The 13986-nt window shown below is 35.2% G+C and overlaps 4 protein-coding genes and 1 long non-coding RNA gene across 6 annotated transcripts; 2 read left to right on the forward strand and 3 right to left on the reverse strand.

Annotated features, from left to right (window-relative positions):
* The first annotated feature begins 2698 nt into the window (after window positions 1-2698).
* Window positions 2699-6802, forward strand: LOC126919150 (uncharacterized). Its single transcript, XR_007711512.1, has 4 exons — window positions 2699-2841; window positions 4559-4854; window positions 4926-6321; window positions 6395-6802. It is a non-coding gene; the product is annotated as an uncharacterized LOC126919150 (long non-coding RNA).
* LOC126919145 (uncharacterized) lies at window positions 3124-5976 on the reverse strand. The gene is made up of 3 exons (XM_050727870.1): window positions 5838-5976; window positions 4670-4791; window positions 3124-4005 (listed from the first exon to the last, which is right to left on the reverse strand). The coding sequence occupies exons 1-3, from the start codon at window positions 5838-5840 to the stop codon at window positions 3819-3821; spliced, it is 312 nt and encodes a 103-aa protein (XP_050583827.1). The 5' UTR covers window positions 5841-5976; the 3' UTR covers window positions 3124-3818.
* A 281-nt stretch (window positions 6803-7083) lies between the features above and the next one.
* On the reverse strand, window positions 7084-8148 carry LOC126919132 (transmembrane protein 267). Its single transcript, XM_050727852.1, has 2 exons — window positions 7725-8148; window positions 7084-7649 (listed from the first exon to the last, which is right to left on the reverse strand). Exons 1-2 carry the CDS (start codon window positions 8010-8012, stop codon window positions 7317-7319), a joined length of 621 nt encoding a protein of 206 aa, XP_050583809.1. The 5' UTR covers window positions 8013-8148; the 3' UTR covers window positions 7084-7316.
* Window positions 8149-8372: 224 nt separating this feature from the next.
* On the forward strand, window positions 8373-9852 carry LOC126919146 (c-Myc-binding protein). Of its 2 annotated transcripts, none has more exons than XM_050727872.1 (3): window positions 8373-8533; window positions 8936-9057; window positions 9161-9852. In XM_050727872.1, the coding sequence occupies exons 1-3, from the start codon at window positions 8531-8533 to the stop codon at window positions 9303-9305; spliced, it is 270 nt and encodes an 89-aa protein (XP_050583829.1). In that variant the 5' UTR covers window positions 8373-8530; the 3' UTR covers window positions 9306-9852. The 2 variants fall into 2 exon arrangements, with proteins under 2 accessions (XP_050583829.1, XP_050583828.1); XM_050727871.1 differs by lacking the exon at window positions 8373-8533 and adding an exon at window positions 8615-8780.
* On the reverse strand, window positions 9787-11173 carry LOC126919137 (prefoldin subunit 3-like). The gene is made up of 3 exons (XM_050727859.1): window positions 11006-11173; window positions 10078-10624; window positions 9787-9946 (listed from the first exon to the last, which is right to left on the reverse strand). Exons 1-2 carry the CDS (start codon window positions 11087-11089, stop codon window positions 10136-10138), a joined length of 573 nt encoding a protein of 190 aa, XP_050583816.1. The 5' UTR covers window positions 11090-11173; the 3' UTR covers window positions 9787-9946; window positions 10078-10135.
* Window positions 11174-13986: the final 2813 nt, after the last annotated feature.

Raw genomic sequence — 13986 nt, forward strand, 5'->3', positions numbered from 1 at the left:
TTTGCCCGAAGCGTCACAAATTAAACAATTAATCAACTAAAGATATTACGTTTCTAATAAAATTATAATTAACTTGGAAGAATCCAATGACGAGATCTCACAGTGTCAATTTACGCAACTTTCGACAACTCTAAATCTACATTGCCCAACAAAACATATCGGAACATCTGTTGATACTTGATATAAACCGAATACTTTTCTCTGTTCTTAAATACTAATTATTTTGTTACGAATCTACGTATCAATCGAAACGTAACATTCATTGCATGTCACATAGATCGTAGATCAGAAAAGAACAACAGGATTAACCAAAGTAAAACTTGTCAGTCTTTTCCAATGAATGTAACGGGTAGGTATCGTGATACTTATAAACATCGATGTATCTCGTAACCAAGTGATTGCTTCGCAGATATCAATCAACAACCTGCACGTCATCGTACGTTACACGAAATCCACCCTTGCATGAAAATGATGGTATCGGGTGTTCGAGCAGGTCAGGTGAGCGATCGGTGGCATTTACACGATTCTGGTTCGACATGCGTGGACAGGTCCATGAATATACATCAGCCGTGAGATTGGTGTAACAAGGACACAGTGATTAAGGGTGTTCGCGTTTACAAGGGTCGCTATTATCGAACGTGTACGATTGGAACAACGATCGCACGGAAGGAGGGCGAGCCGCGTGCGCCTCGTTAAATTCTTCGGCCAGCGAATCTGACGCAGTCACGATCCTGTGAAATTGCGCGATCACCCGTCGCGGACGCGACCCATTCCCGACGGCGACGTCCCGACGCTGACCGCGATTAAGCCGACGATCAGAGGAAGGAAGGTCGAAGGCGCCTTAATTTGACGAGAATCGAGAGACGTGTGATCGACATCGGCTACATGATCGTGAAAATCGGAGTTTCTTGTTCGACGTGTCGGAAACGTTTGAAACGTAACAATGAATAAAATGATGGTAATTTAAGTAGATGGATCAAATTTTTGTAGGATTATCCCGAACGAAGAGAGCGGCTTTTTTGTAGCTAATCGTTTTTAGAACGATAGAAAAATTAATGGATCTACTTAGGATAATTTATAGGATTTTTTAAATAGGTGACATACGATGCGAAGAATATTCGTTTTGTTTTTCTTTTCTTTTCTTCTTTTTATATAGTAGAAAATCAAGATATCTGACAAGATGGTGAGATAAGAAGATTACGTATTTAATTGGACAGAGAATAAAAATCTAGGTTCGTGCGAAGCAAATGGAAATTGAAAATTCAATAATCGATTATATAGGCGTTGACGACAGATTTCGAACGGATTACGTTTTCGACGACACGTGCAATGAGTCTTGTTATGTTTCGCTGGAAAACGAAAGAAAATATTGCACGTGGCGATCGAATGCACGAACAATAACATATGTCTCGTGACATGGTTTACGAGCGACACGACGAAACTGACCATAATCCAGTCCGATTAGGAGCATAAACGCGGATTCACGGGGTGCGGTTAAACTAAACACTCGACAAGTTGCGTGTTCCGGTGAAAGCACTTATATAGGTATATCCAAATAGAGAGGGTGTGATATTCCCTTATTATTAAGGGGGAGAGCTCTAGCAGCATACTCCGCTATAATCTTTATTTCAATCTCCACCCTAAACAAACACCATAAAGTTACAGTTCAATTCGAGAAATTATTTCGAAAATAAATTCTACATCGATTTAACTCTGCAGAAAGCTGCATACTACGTTATTATAGGTCCCTCTAGAAACGAAACTATAATCCAAATTTCGTTATAGCGACCATTACGACAGATTCTCGACGATATCTTAGGAGAAACTCGCGCAGTGAAATATTTCCCAAAGTATGGTAGCTGATCTCTGTAGTAGTATACCACCAATTAAGGATAGTTTCCATGCACGCAGAGTCGACAGGAGATGCGTGTAACGCATACAAGGAAAAACGGACCGTGTGCGCGCCTTGTAAATCTGGCATGTAGGTAAGACCAGATGGCGCTTTCGCGGATACTCGTATACATATAGAAGCACGCAGTATACGCGCGAAACACACGCACACATAGATAGATAGCAGAGCGTACGTACACGGGGGCGGTTGGGCCTGTGCGCAATCAAGGCGAAGGGGTGCTTTAGCAGAATCGCCCCACGGTTACCAAGGCGACGGCACGTAACGCCGCCCACAACCCTCAGGCTGTCTTGTCCGATGTGTTTGCTCGATGATTTTATACCAATTACGGCCTATCCCCATGCTATTGCCTACTCCCCGTAGCATCGTCTGTATCCCAACCTACATCCTCATCGCCACCCACATCGACGTTGTTGCGTATATCGGTCGGAAGGTGTTCCACTTCCGCTCTAAAAAGAGATACGCAAGTAACTACCTGATGCAACCACTTACGTATATGGAGTCGTAGATGTGCGCAGTTAACATACACCTGCGACCGTCTCATGACGTATCCTGTAGAAATCGTAGAATTTCTGCTTAGATGGTAAACATCCTGGAACCTTCGATAATTTATTTTTGGTTCTTCTAAACTTTTGTTTTCTGCTCGTAAAAACATTTGTTTCATTCTATATGACGTTAAGATGTCAACAATATGAGTCACTGTTGTTAAGTGTCAAACCTGACTACTATAGTGCCCCCTGGTTGACGATACAGATTTTATTAATCGATTCTTTTCGCGATTCGAGTGGGAAGTAAGTATGTATCGGTGGGCCTCGAGGGATCGGAATACCGGAGTGGTGTTCAATTTCTGAGGTGATACCGGATCGCAAGGGAATAATTACCGGGACACACACGTTGCACGAGAGTTAAGTGGACATTAATGGAAATGCACGGTAAGAGGATTACGTGCGATTGGATGATAAATATAATGTATAATTTATTGATGAAATTCGATCCTAAATTGGAAGATATGTAATGCTTTTTGTATAAAATCGAATTTAATGGAGTCACGTGCGATATTTTTCCATGATTTTGTAAACATACAATCGAAAATATTAATTCGCTAAGGGAAAGCACTTAATAGCTTTTTATGTACTTATTAAAATGAACAATGTTAGATTTGGATTACTTTCGATTAAAAATTACAGATATAAAATGGTAATGAATAGACAAAATAAGGAACGCAACAGTGTTTATTATGATTATTATACGTTACGAACATAATAGACGCTATTTTATGTAAAGGATCTTTGGAATTCAATCACTAATAACTACGTACTAGAAACGAAAAATAAACGACTGAAAGAAGAAAAAGACGAAAGCGAAATAGTGGAGAAATGTAGACAATTCTAGTAATAATTTAAATTGAATTATGCGATAGATTGCAATACATTATATTTACATCTATTCTGATTTTTAATTCTTATCATCGTGAGCAAATTCCCTGAGTGACTAATGCGTATAGCGTAATCTATCGGTAATCGAATGTACTATTTCGAGATAGCTGAATTTTTAGCGAGACATTATCATTTATAGATAAAAAAATTGATAGATAAATCTATACGTTTATACATCGTTCGTATTATTTTCCATTAACTATTCATAAAAAATACGTTTCTACTTCTAATTTGATCATTTTATAACAAAAGCGATATTATATATAGTTAAATATATATATACATAAATGAATTTTATGGCAGATGGTAATTAAACTCAAATGTAACAGAACAACGCCTCTGTTAACATTCGTAGACATTCGTACTTAACATTCGATACAAGAGTATAATTAATTAATAACACCAAATTAATCCATTTTTTGTAGTTTCCAAAGTCACGCACTCGATGAATTGTTTATACTTATGGTTTTATGTCAAAATTTTGACCGTGCCTCGAGATAAGTGCCAGATTGATCCCTCTTCATTCTGTAATCATCGTCAATGTTTTCGGAACCGCTATACATCGAAAATCCTCGACGCGATAGCAATTCTCCTGGTACAATTGTAGGATTCGTGTAACAATAGTCCGCTATCATGTTCTGTCTGTTCGGATGATTGAACCTGAACAATTTTTGTCAATTTAATAACATAAATATTGCTGGATGCGAAAAAAGATAATATAAAAGTAATTATAATTTTATTCGAGAGATATATCAAATATAATTTAGAAGCAAGTCTATTTTAGAAAGTCGGGAAAATAATTATAAAAAAAGGAGTCTGGTCGCGTGCAAGAAGTTTTAATTCCCGTATCCATTTCACATTCTTTTACCAAGATAAGCTAAACAATCGTGTCGCGCGCAGCAAAGATACGGTATCACGCTACTGAGTCACGAATTAATATTTCTTTTCGCTCGCACGTCTCCGTAAAACCGCGATTCGCCAATCATATTTGAACGTTTAGAATCTTGCGTAAATCTTACATGATTTATTCGGATTCCTAGTTCGTCGAGAACGTGGCCCGTCCCAAAAAAACGAAACGTTGGCTATGTCACTAAATATCCATCGAGTTCAATCAGAAAACCCGTTCAATTAAAATACATTTAATTTATATTATTCAACAAGCAAAGCCTACTGTACATTTAATTCAGTTCTTTTTTTCTTTTTTCCATTTAAGCAAAGCTCGACAGCGTTTAAATACAAAAAATTAAAAGCAGAAATCGGGAATGGATTTTGCACACACCAACGAAGAGAAAGAAAGTGCTACCTTTCGCAAGAAAGTACTCACCCATCTTTCGATAATCGATTCACTTTGACAAACAGTACGAACACTAAAACGAAGAGCAGCAACAGAGCACCGCCAACAATACCGGCTGCTATAGCAAGATACAGCAACAAGTCATCGGTTTCCTGGAAAATCGAACATCTAACTTTAGACCTGTACTGATAAGAAATTTCATCATTTCGTCAGCGGTATCTATTTTAAAAAATTCCGAAGTATCGCTTTTAGTAGTTTATCTAGTAATATGATAGTTTGTTTTAAGGGGAAAATTTCTTAAAGCAATAGCCAACCGAATGAACGATCGACCGAACGTATAACGAATTCCTCTTTGCGTGAAAGATTCTCGCGGCTCGAAATGTGCCAATAGAGCGAGGGCGTAACAAAGATGGACATAGTGAGAATGCAAGAATGTGAAAGAATCTTTGTCACGCACGGTTGCTTTGCACTTCCTCGAGGCGTTATTTCGCAACCTGCGTTTAACGCGTCAGATGTCAAGACGCCATAAAACTTGATAAACATATTGGATGCAAACAGGAAGTTTATGAATCGCGGATACGTTCCGCCATATGAAACGTTCGAGGCGGCATGAATGAAGTGATGCATATGCTGTCACCGAATGGTATTATTCTACGCTGAATACAGTAGAATTGTAAATGTTCGCAGTGAATCACTTTCATCGCATAATTCCAGTGATTCTTCTTGCGCCAGTTCAACCTTGAAAATACATAGTTGCATCTCTAATAGGGAACCGCTCGAGTGGTTGTAATTAGTATTACAAAACAAGCTTTATTACAAGTCCGTGATTAGCCTTGTTTCATGTGAAATTTCACGGAGCGTTAATGCATGGGTGATAAGGAACAATGATTGTTTAATTTAATTAGCTATCTATGAACACAAAGTCATATTAAACAGTGTTTTATAGTTCCATCGAAACGATAATTAATCACGGAACAATTACTAGGAATGAGTCGGTAAATGAGCAGTCTTCTAATCATTGTAATTGTAAGACGAGCGGTAACCTTGATATATATGTATACTTGTATTAAAATGAAACTATGTCGCACGGTTTGTACATATTAGCTGAGACACGATTTTTGGGTAGAGCCCGTGACATTCTGACCTTAGGATTATTATAGAAATAATCCATAGGGAAAGTAGAATTACGTGTACTTACCATGGTAAATATATTATAAACGGAGTAAAAGTGACACGGGATCTGCCTGGAGACAATACTGAACTGACGCACACACAATCAAGATATACGATATCAACGCGTTATCGTGATCGATGCGATATCTGCGAAAATCTGGTGGTATTGTAAAATTCTCTTTCGGCGAAATCCTTTGCTGTTCGTACAAGATATTTAAAAATATTATGTACAAGGGGCTACAACACAGTAGAGAAGGCAAAACTCAATGTCACCGATTATTTTTTCGCGAAACACAGCTAACGAGCCATAATTGTTCACGAAAAGCATGTTCAAAACGAAGAATGAATTTCTCGTGGTAAAAATCGGACGGCGTCATGGTGAAAACATGGAAGAGATAGCAGGATAATAACACAGTTGAAACTTTCAATTACAAGATGGATTGTTTCACTAAGCCACGGACTTCTCTCAACGCCGACGCAAAACTCTATCGTTGCTCGATAGAGAAAAGGTATGTAGCTAGGTAAATAAACACTAATATACGATCGCGAACGAATACGAGAGTGAAGTAAAGTGTGTAACAGAGCCAGCAAAGCAATGCTGAATGCTGATAAACCCCTCCAGCCTACGGAAGGTGTACGTGTACACACGTGTGCGCGCGGCTGACTTTGCAAGGGCATCCGTGTCTTCCGCGTCTTCCTCTCAAGTCCCTACGTATTACAGCACGCACGTATTTACGTGGGTATCGTTCAATTTTTACATCGCAATCAAACGTCGATCTACCTCTCGAGACACGTAACACAAAAGAACGGCATACGTGAACAATGATCGTTTACTGAATACACCTGTCTGTGGAAACAATTATGTAAACATTATGGACGCAACTAACCCTTTCTAACACATTTGCAACCGACAACTTCACCGATCTCACGATAAAATGCTACAAGTTTTTAAAGATAAACATAAGAATTTGAAGTTCCCTTTTAAACATCATACATTATATTATTCATTACTATTAATTGAAATAATTACAGGAAATTTCCTTTTTTCAGAATCATGGGAATTGATTTTCTTAAGCTTGCAGTAACCATAAGAAGAAATAGTAATACGTCAGCGGTCGTTAATGTGTTATTATATATAAGATTTTCCTGTTTTGGTATTTTATGTTTCATCTTCAACATTTAACGATAACTATGAAAATTATTTTCCTATTGATTTCTAAATTAGGTTGAATTGTTTGAACAATCCTTTGTTATGATACAAAAAGATCATGTTTTTAAAAATAATTTTTATTTTCATTCTTTTTAATTAGGTAATCAAGATATTTTCATATCTACACTGATTGTTATTTTTTTTTTAATTTTTACAAATATTTATTTCTAATGAATGCAATTGAAGAATATATAACGTATTAAAAAAATATATGTACATATTATCAATATAAAAATGAGATTACACGTCCATTTATATATACATACATACAGTTAGTCAACTATTTTATAATATCTATACAATATCAATTAATGTTTCATTATCCAGAGACTTAGATTCATGCACAGATGATACCATTAACCATTGCAGCACATGAGGAAGCATCATACTCATACTTAAGTATAGATAATATGGAATGGGTCGCGTAGAACCAATAGGACAAAACCATAAGCCTCTTCTTGTACCATCTCTTATATGATGGCTTAAAAAACTTGCCAATATTATCCATGAATAGTAGCTGAGCTTTGGATAATTAAATACACTTGCGTAGAAACTTAGCATGATCCATATTGTTATAGGAAGAGTGGTGCAATGAAAGAATGGTCGTTTTTCTAAATGTGTAGCATCCTGTGAAAAGAAATAACAAAATTTAAATCTCAAACGTCATTGTCACAAATTACAAAAGGTTATGATGTTGCTTACACTTAACTTCCAACTGCATGCTGCGATAAAATGATCCACATCAATAAAAGACGACAAACAAAAGCTCCAAAAAATACTCGAAAAATTTTGGGCAAGAGACTTCTTTGACAAATTTAAGATAACTGCCCAAGTAAGCCCACCGACAATTGCGTGAGTGACATTGTCAAAAATCGCGCGTGTCGCAGCAGTCTTTCCATGTTTTAAACCTTGATCACCAATGAACGAACAGATACCTATAGCACCAGTCAGCACTACCCGTGAAAAAGTTTCTCTTTTTCCAAGAAACATTACAACAAGACTTTTAAAAATTATGTTAAATTCCTTTTTATTAAATCCTTTGTTTAAAAAGTGACGCGAAAATTACGGTGCAAACATTATCTCGCCATTTTGAATGTTCAATGCTTCGATATAGTATATACACGATACACGTATAAGTACAATATCTCTCATTATACTATATTTCGACTAAATTTCTAGTTAACGAATCTAACATATTTCAAAATAAAATTTACATTAATCAAACGGTTGCACTGATCGCATTTATAATTCTTTATTATATATTGTCTGATACTTTATTTTATGATTATTTAAATTTTATCTTGAGGTAAAAATTTTTTAAATGATATCGGATACGGGTCCATGCGGGATACTTCTTTGACTGGGGTGACATCGATCGAAATAAACTACACTAACATTCGAACTTTACTATCGAAAGTACACTAGTTTCGTAAATTGTATTCTAGTGAAACAAAATAAAAGAATACGATCATTTTCACTGGCACTACACGCTACATTCACTTATCACAATGGTAAATGGCCATTTTTTTTTTAATTAAAAATTGTTTCGAATATACGTTGTTTTGAAAATCGTGTACATATATCATATGGCATTTGTTCTGAGCGAGTGTCATAACGGTTTAATTCATCGAGGTGTCGCGTGGTTTGTTAAGCATGTGTTGTTGGAATATCCTTAAACTGTTTAATAAATAATAGTTGCAGGGTATCGTAAAGTACTTGAATAAAGATAAGTCGGTAATAAAAATGTCGAATTTCAAGGTAATACTAATTCTATACGACTTCTTTAATAGTGATGGCGGCTCGATGTTTTTGCAGTGCTATTGATTCAAATTGTTTGATTATCGCGTGTATACTTGAACTTACGAATATGATATAAATTTTAATATTCATTGTTTTTAAAATATTTATTTCAGCCACCTGATTCTAAAAGAGAGGAATTCAGAAAATATCTGGAAAGAGCAGGCGTCATGGATGCTCTTACAAAGGTGCTTGTGTCTTTATACGAAGAACCAGAAAAACCTGATGATGCTTTAGAGTATCCTTTTAATATATGAGTGGTTGAATAGGTTTATGTCATGAAAAAACCAGTAGCTACTTGTATGTTTGATGTGCAATATATTTCCTGAATTGTATCGTAGATACATTCGTCAAAATTTAGGAGGTATCACGGAAGTTGACATTGAAGTACAAACATTAAAGAAAGAACTGGAAGAAGCTAAAGCCAAGATCACAGAGTTAAAGGCAAAATTGGTGAAATATGAAGCAGATGAAGGAGCAGAATAATTTAACCACAAAGTTTTAGACAATAATAGAATATTAGTCCGTGCTGGACACTGACTTTTACAAGAAAGTCAGACTGACTATGTGCCTTAAAATAGATTTAGAGAATCACTTTCTAAGACAATTTAAAACATAAGATAAATTAAGTTTGACTCTTGCAAATTCCATTAGTCATAAGTCTATTTCTTAATCATGTTCATAAAGGTATATAATGATACTTTTTATATTTCTTTTTTAACCAAATTAAACGTGGTTACATAGAACATAGTTCATAATCAAAGTATACAAGCAGGATGATAAATTAGAAAGTAATGTTCAAATTAAATTTTGATTTATGTGATATTTCAAATAATAAACATAATGTATTATTTTGTTTTTTTATAAAAGTTGTATATTTTGTTGCAAAAGTATTAAAATATAAACTTAATTAAGTTTAATATAATAAATATGGTAATAGATCTTTCTGTAAGTACACAAAACAACATTATTAAGTTAGAATTCAGATGTATTTGTGACAATATACATAAATATTGGTGTATCTAGCTTAAAACCTAAATGTGTAGTATTTGAGTCCTTTATTCCATTGACAGTTTCCAACGGTACTTTTTATTCCCAGGTTCTTTACTTTTGACAATGTAAATAACCTTTAAAAAAAAGGAAAGAAAAAAGAGAATTAAGACTATTATATATTATTAAAAAGTAAACAATAAATATATATATAATAAATAATAACACATGTGAATTCGTTCGATATTTATTTCATCTGTATAATTACCCTTTGAGTTTTAGGCATTTGTTGTGTGCAAATTGAATTTATTAAAAAAAGACAGCCTTCATGTTGGTTTAGCAGCTTGCCTGCGTTTTACTTCCCAATTATAAATGCGTGCCATATTAACTTCTGTTGTAGTAAATTGATCTCTTACAAAATCTAAATCATGTTCAACATAACCTAGATTTCTCTTCGCTGCTTCAATATTTTTTGTCAACATTTCTTGAGCGTCGTCTAAAGTATATTCTAACATAACATTAGCTCCTAACCACAAGCACACTTTATCAGTAGGAGGAATAACAGCCTTTGCATAAACTTGTTCCGATAGTAAAAATTGTGTCTCTAATTCTTTGCTCTTGTTCTTCTCTTGCTGCAATTTTTTAATCATTTCTAACGATCGCTCTAGATCTGGAATCTGAGCTTTCAGACGTCTCCTTTTATTGAATAAATTATATTCCATAAATTTATATTTCCCATGGCTCTCATCCAACATCTGCAATACTTTGTCTGCAGATTCATTTTCAGGTCTTGCCATAAAAGCGTCGACATCGTCCTACGTTTAAAATATTTTACATGAAATAAAAATACGTGTATTTTTCGAGTTCAAACATCGTGTCTCTTTTGTGACCATATACGGTTAGCGTACCGAGAAAGTGTGTATATCCCATGTATTTTTATAATTTACGCAAATAAGCAAAGATTCATTTAACAAATAGAGAGATTAAAAAATATTTATTACTGTTTTTTTTTTTATGAAAATTTCATAGAATTTATTTCATAGAATTTCATAAAAATGATTAATAGCCATGAGGATTACTTCTTTGTAAAAATATTCTTCGTAATACAATATAATATAAATACACGGAATTTACATATCGGTATCAATTTCATAACAATATAGTATGTAAATCTTTTGTTAGAATAATATACTTACTACAAATTCGGCCTCCGGTATTCCTGCGTACGACTTTTTCTCTTTATCCAGCCCAACGTCCGCTTTATTTTCACCGTCCTCCATCTTGAATTGCCATATAAATTTTCATGACATACGACAGGTTTACATGAAGATTCTTAATATAATACGAACCTCCATTTTAGTTACAAATTTAACGAATAAATAATCATAGTGTATTTTATATATTATATTCAGTATAAAAGTTTATTGACAAATATAAGTTAAATATAGTTTCCTGTAAAATATACATATACATATATATAAGTATGCGTTATAAACATCTAAATCGAAGCTGGAGGTTAAGAGGTGGTGCCCTCTTCTGGTAAGCTGAGATATGAGATACTATCTATGTATTATTTATTCTATGTTGGTAGTAATTACAAACTCCATGTATGTACACACAAAATTGGAGTAAAGAATTTTCCAATAAAAAAGCTAAGTAACACACGAAGCATCGATAAGTAGCATAGGCACTCGCAAAACAAAATTTTCAAAGAACAACAAAATGCGTAAGATAAAATAAATGTATATATAAATAGGGTCGTTAATATTAGCCTGTCACGATAAAAATATACGTTATCAAATTACGATAAGTTTTCGAATATTATATTGTAAATAAGTATCGCGTATAATTGAAACAGCGGGGAAACAAGCGAATGAGTACTAGAAATATAGGTGTTACTTTCGATCACGTGTTACAGAAGTATTGAATCGCAATTAATTTCCGATAAAGATAACAATTATCTTTAGGAAGCATTGGAGGCCACATGGGATTGGTTACATCGAACTTTGTTCCGTAGATGTTTGCATGTTTTATATTAATTACGAATTATTACTTTAATCGTAAAAATTTCTTTCTTTTGTATGTAAACTACGTGTAAATTGGCAGCAATCTGAAGTAACTTTATATAGATATTCAATAATATACACATATCAGGGGTCAGCATAACACGGACAAAATATTTTCTAAGAATTTTTTATTCTATATTTTATTATCAGCACGTTCTGATCGTTAAATATCTTTTTCCTAATAAATGACGAATTAAACACCAGTGAATATATAAAAAAAAACTACAAACCACGATGAACTCTCATCTTTTGCTTTCTTTTTAAAAATATGAAATTTGAAGTACGAAATATAACAATTAGGCGTACAATAATTTTTTATTTTCACTCCATGCATATGTAAAGAGATTTTCTCAAGAAAATTTAAAAATATTTTTATTGCTACATGGAAGATCGTCTTTTTATTTCTCGTACAACACCAAAAATTTTCGTCCTTTTCGTAGCTGTCTTTTTCTGGCCCGTTCTTCTAACGTATGGCCGGGTAGAATCTAAATTATCCGTGCACCCGCACCCCGTATATCAAAGCACGGACAGACAAACCGACACTACATGTACGATTGACGCGGGGCGCATTCCTCCTCTTTGATACACTTTATTGGTCTAATAGAGCCGAATTGTTGCCGTATCGTGTAAAGCAGGGTAAGCATCGAGCTAGTCGTCTAGACATCTTTCAAGAAGCTTCTCCTTTTGTACGATAATCATGTTGCATGTAAAACAAACGATGGACCACGAGCACGTGAATTAGGTCGCACTTGATACACATCGGGAAACATGGTTTTCTGTAATCACTTTGTTAATAAAGTTTGTTAATAAATTAAAATATTATTTGTTTCAAGATTTACATCTGCTGTTTCTAGTTTTCAGAATTATAATTTATCAACTCATTTAAAAAGAAACAGACACGACTGGAGATTACGTGAAATTATTTTGTAATTTCATCCTTTTAATCCTTCGATTTTGTATTATCGTTTACCAATTTTATCGCAACCTTCGGATCATCGAGACAATGTTTTGCTCTTGATCGAGCTAAATTGGTTCTAATCGCGTGGCGAAGTAACGAGGTCTGTATCTACAGTTGCAGAATAATGTCAACTTTCTCGTTGAGCACGAGCGTAGGATTAGCAGGCTAGGACAGATTAAGGATGTAACATTTGTTGTAGGCGCATAGATCACGATGATGACCCGTAACGAGTACGTGTCGAGCGACAGGGCGATCATATGGGTACGGGGTACACCAAACAGGAGTGATCCGAGTGAGCGAGTGACTGAGTGAGTTGGAGGTCGGAGGAGTATATTGGCCATTTCCGCAGGAAGCCCTAGGTAACCTGTAACCGCCATTGAGGTTGGAGCTAACGTGCCACAGATCGCTGTCGTTTCATAACAAACTGTTCTGAATTCGCTTGCTTATAATCTCGTCGCGTTAATCGATCGGTCTTTGCTTTCCAGTGCAGAACCTGAATCTTTCCTTTGAATTTTCATTTCCTCCATTTGACGGCAATAACGTGCCTTATAAAGTCTCAATTAGTATATCAAAGTAAGTAACATCGATACTTCCTTCTGAGTAGTCCAAGTATCGTATCTCGTTGTCGATCATGCTCGTACTTTTAAACGGTAGATGATCAAGAAATAGCTCGAGCCTAATGGACGTCGATGAAGAAAAATAATCGTACTTCTTCCAAATATGCTAGATATTACATACTTTGTTTCGTTTGCGTTACATGACGTACCTAAGGAAAGAATTTCAGCGACTTCTGGAATCGCTGCTGCCGAGGAACGGGCAAAAAGACGAGGAGGATGAAGAGGAGCGGCAACGACTGCGATATTATAAATTACCATATAAAATACAGTACAATGTAGTACATGAAATATCGCATTCATCCATGAATTGAAAGGGTTTCTTTCATTCTTTCGTGTTCGATGTGACACAATGTTTACGAGACACAGCGCTAACGCGAACGAAGGTGAATCGAAGTCCTCTGCGATCGAATAGATATGCGTACGCGTCGAAGAATGGATCACTTTCGGGTCATCGAAAAGAAAAGCCCAATGCGTCGCTCCGTGACTGGCAATGGTAATACAACATAATACATAGGCTGACTCTTGTCATCCGCAGA

Source organism: Bombus affinis, chromosome 8 (genome assembly GCF_024516045.1).
Source record: "Bombus affinis isolate iyBomAffi1 chromosome 8, iyBomAffi1.2, whole genome shotgun sequence".
Classification (NCBI taxonomy): Eukaryota; Metazoa; Arthropoda; class Insecta; order Hymenoptera; family Apidae; genus Bombus; species Bombus affinis.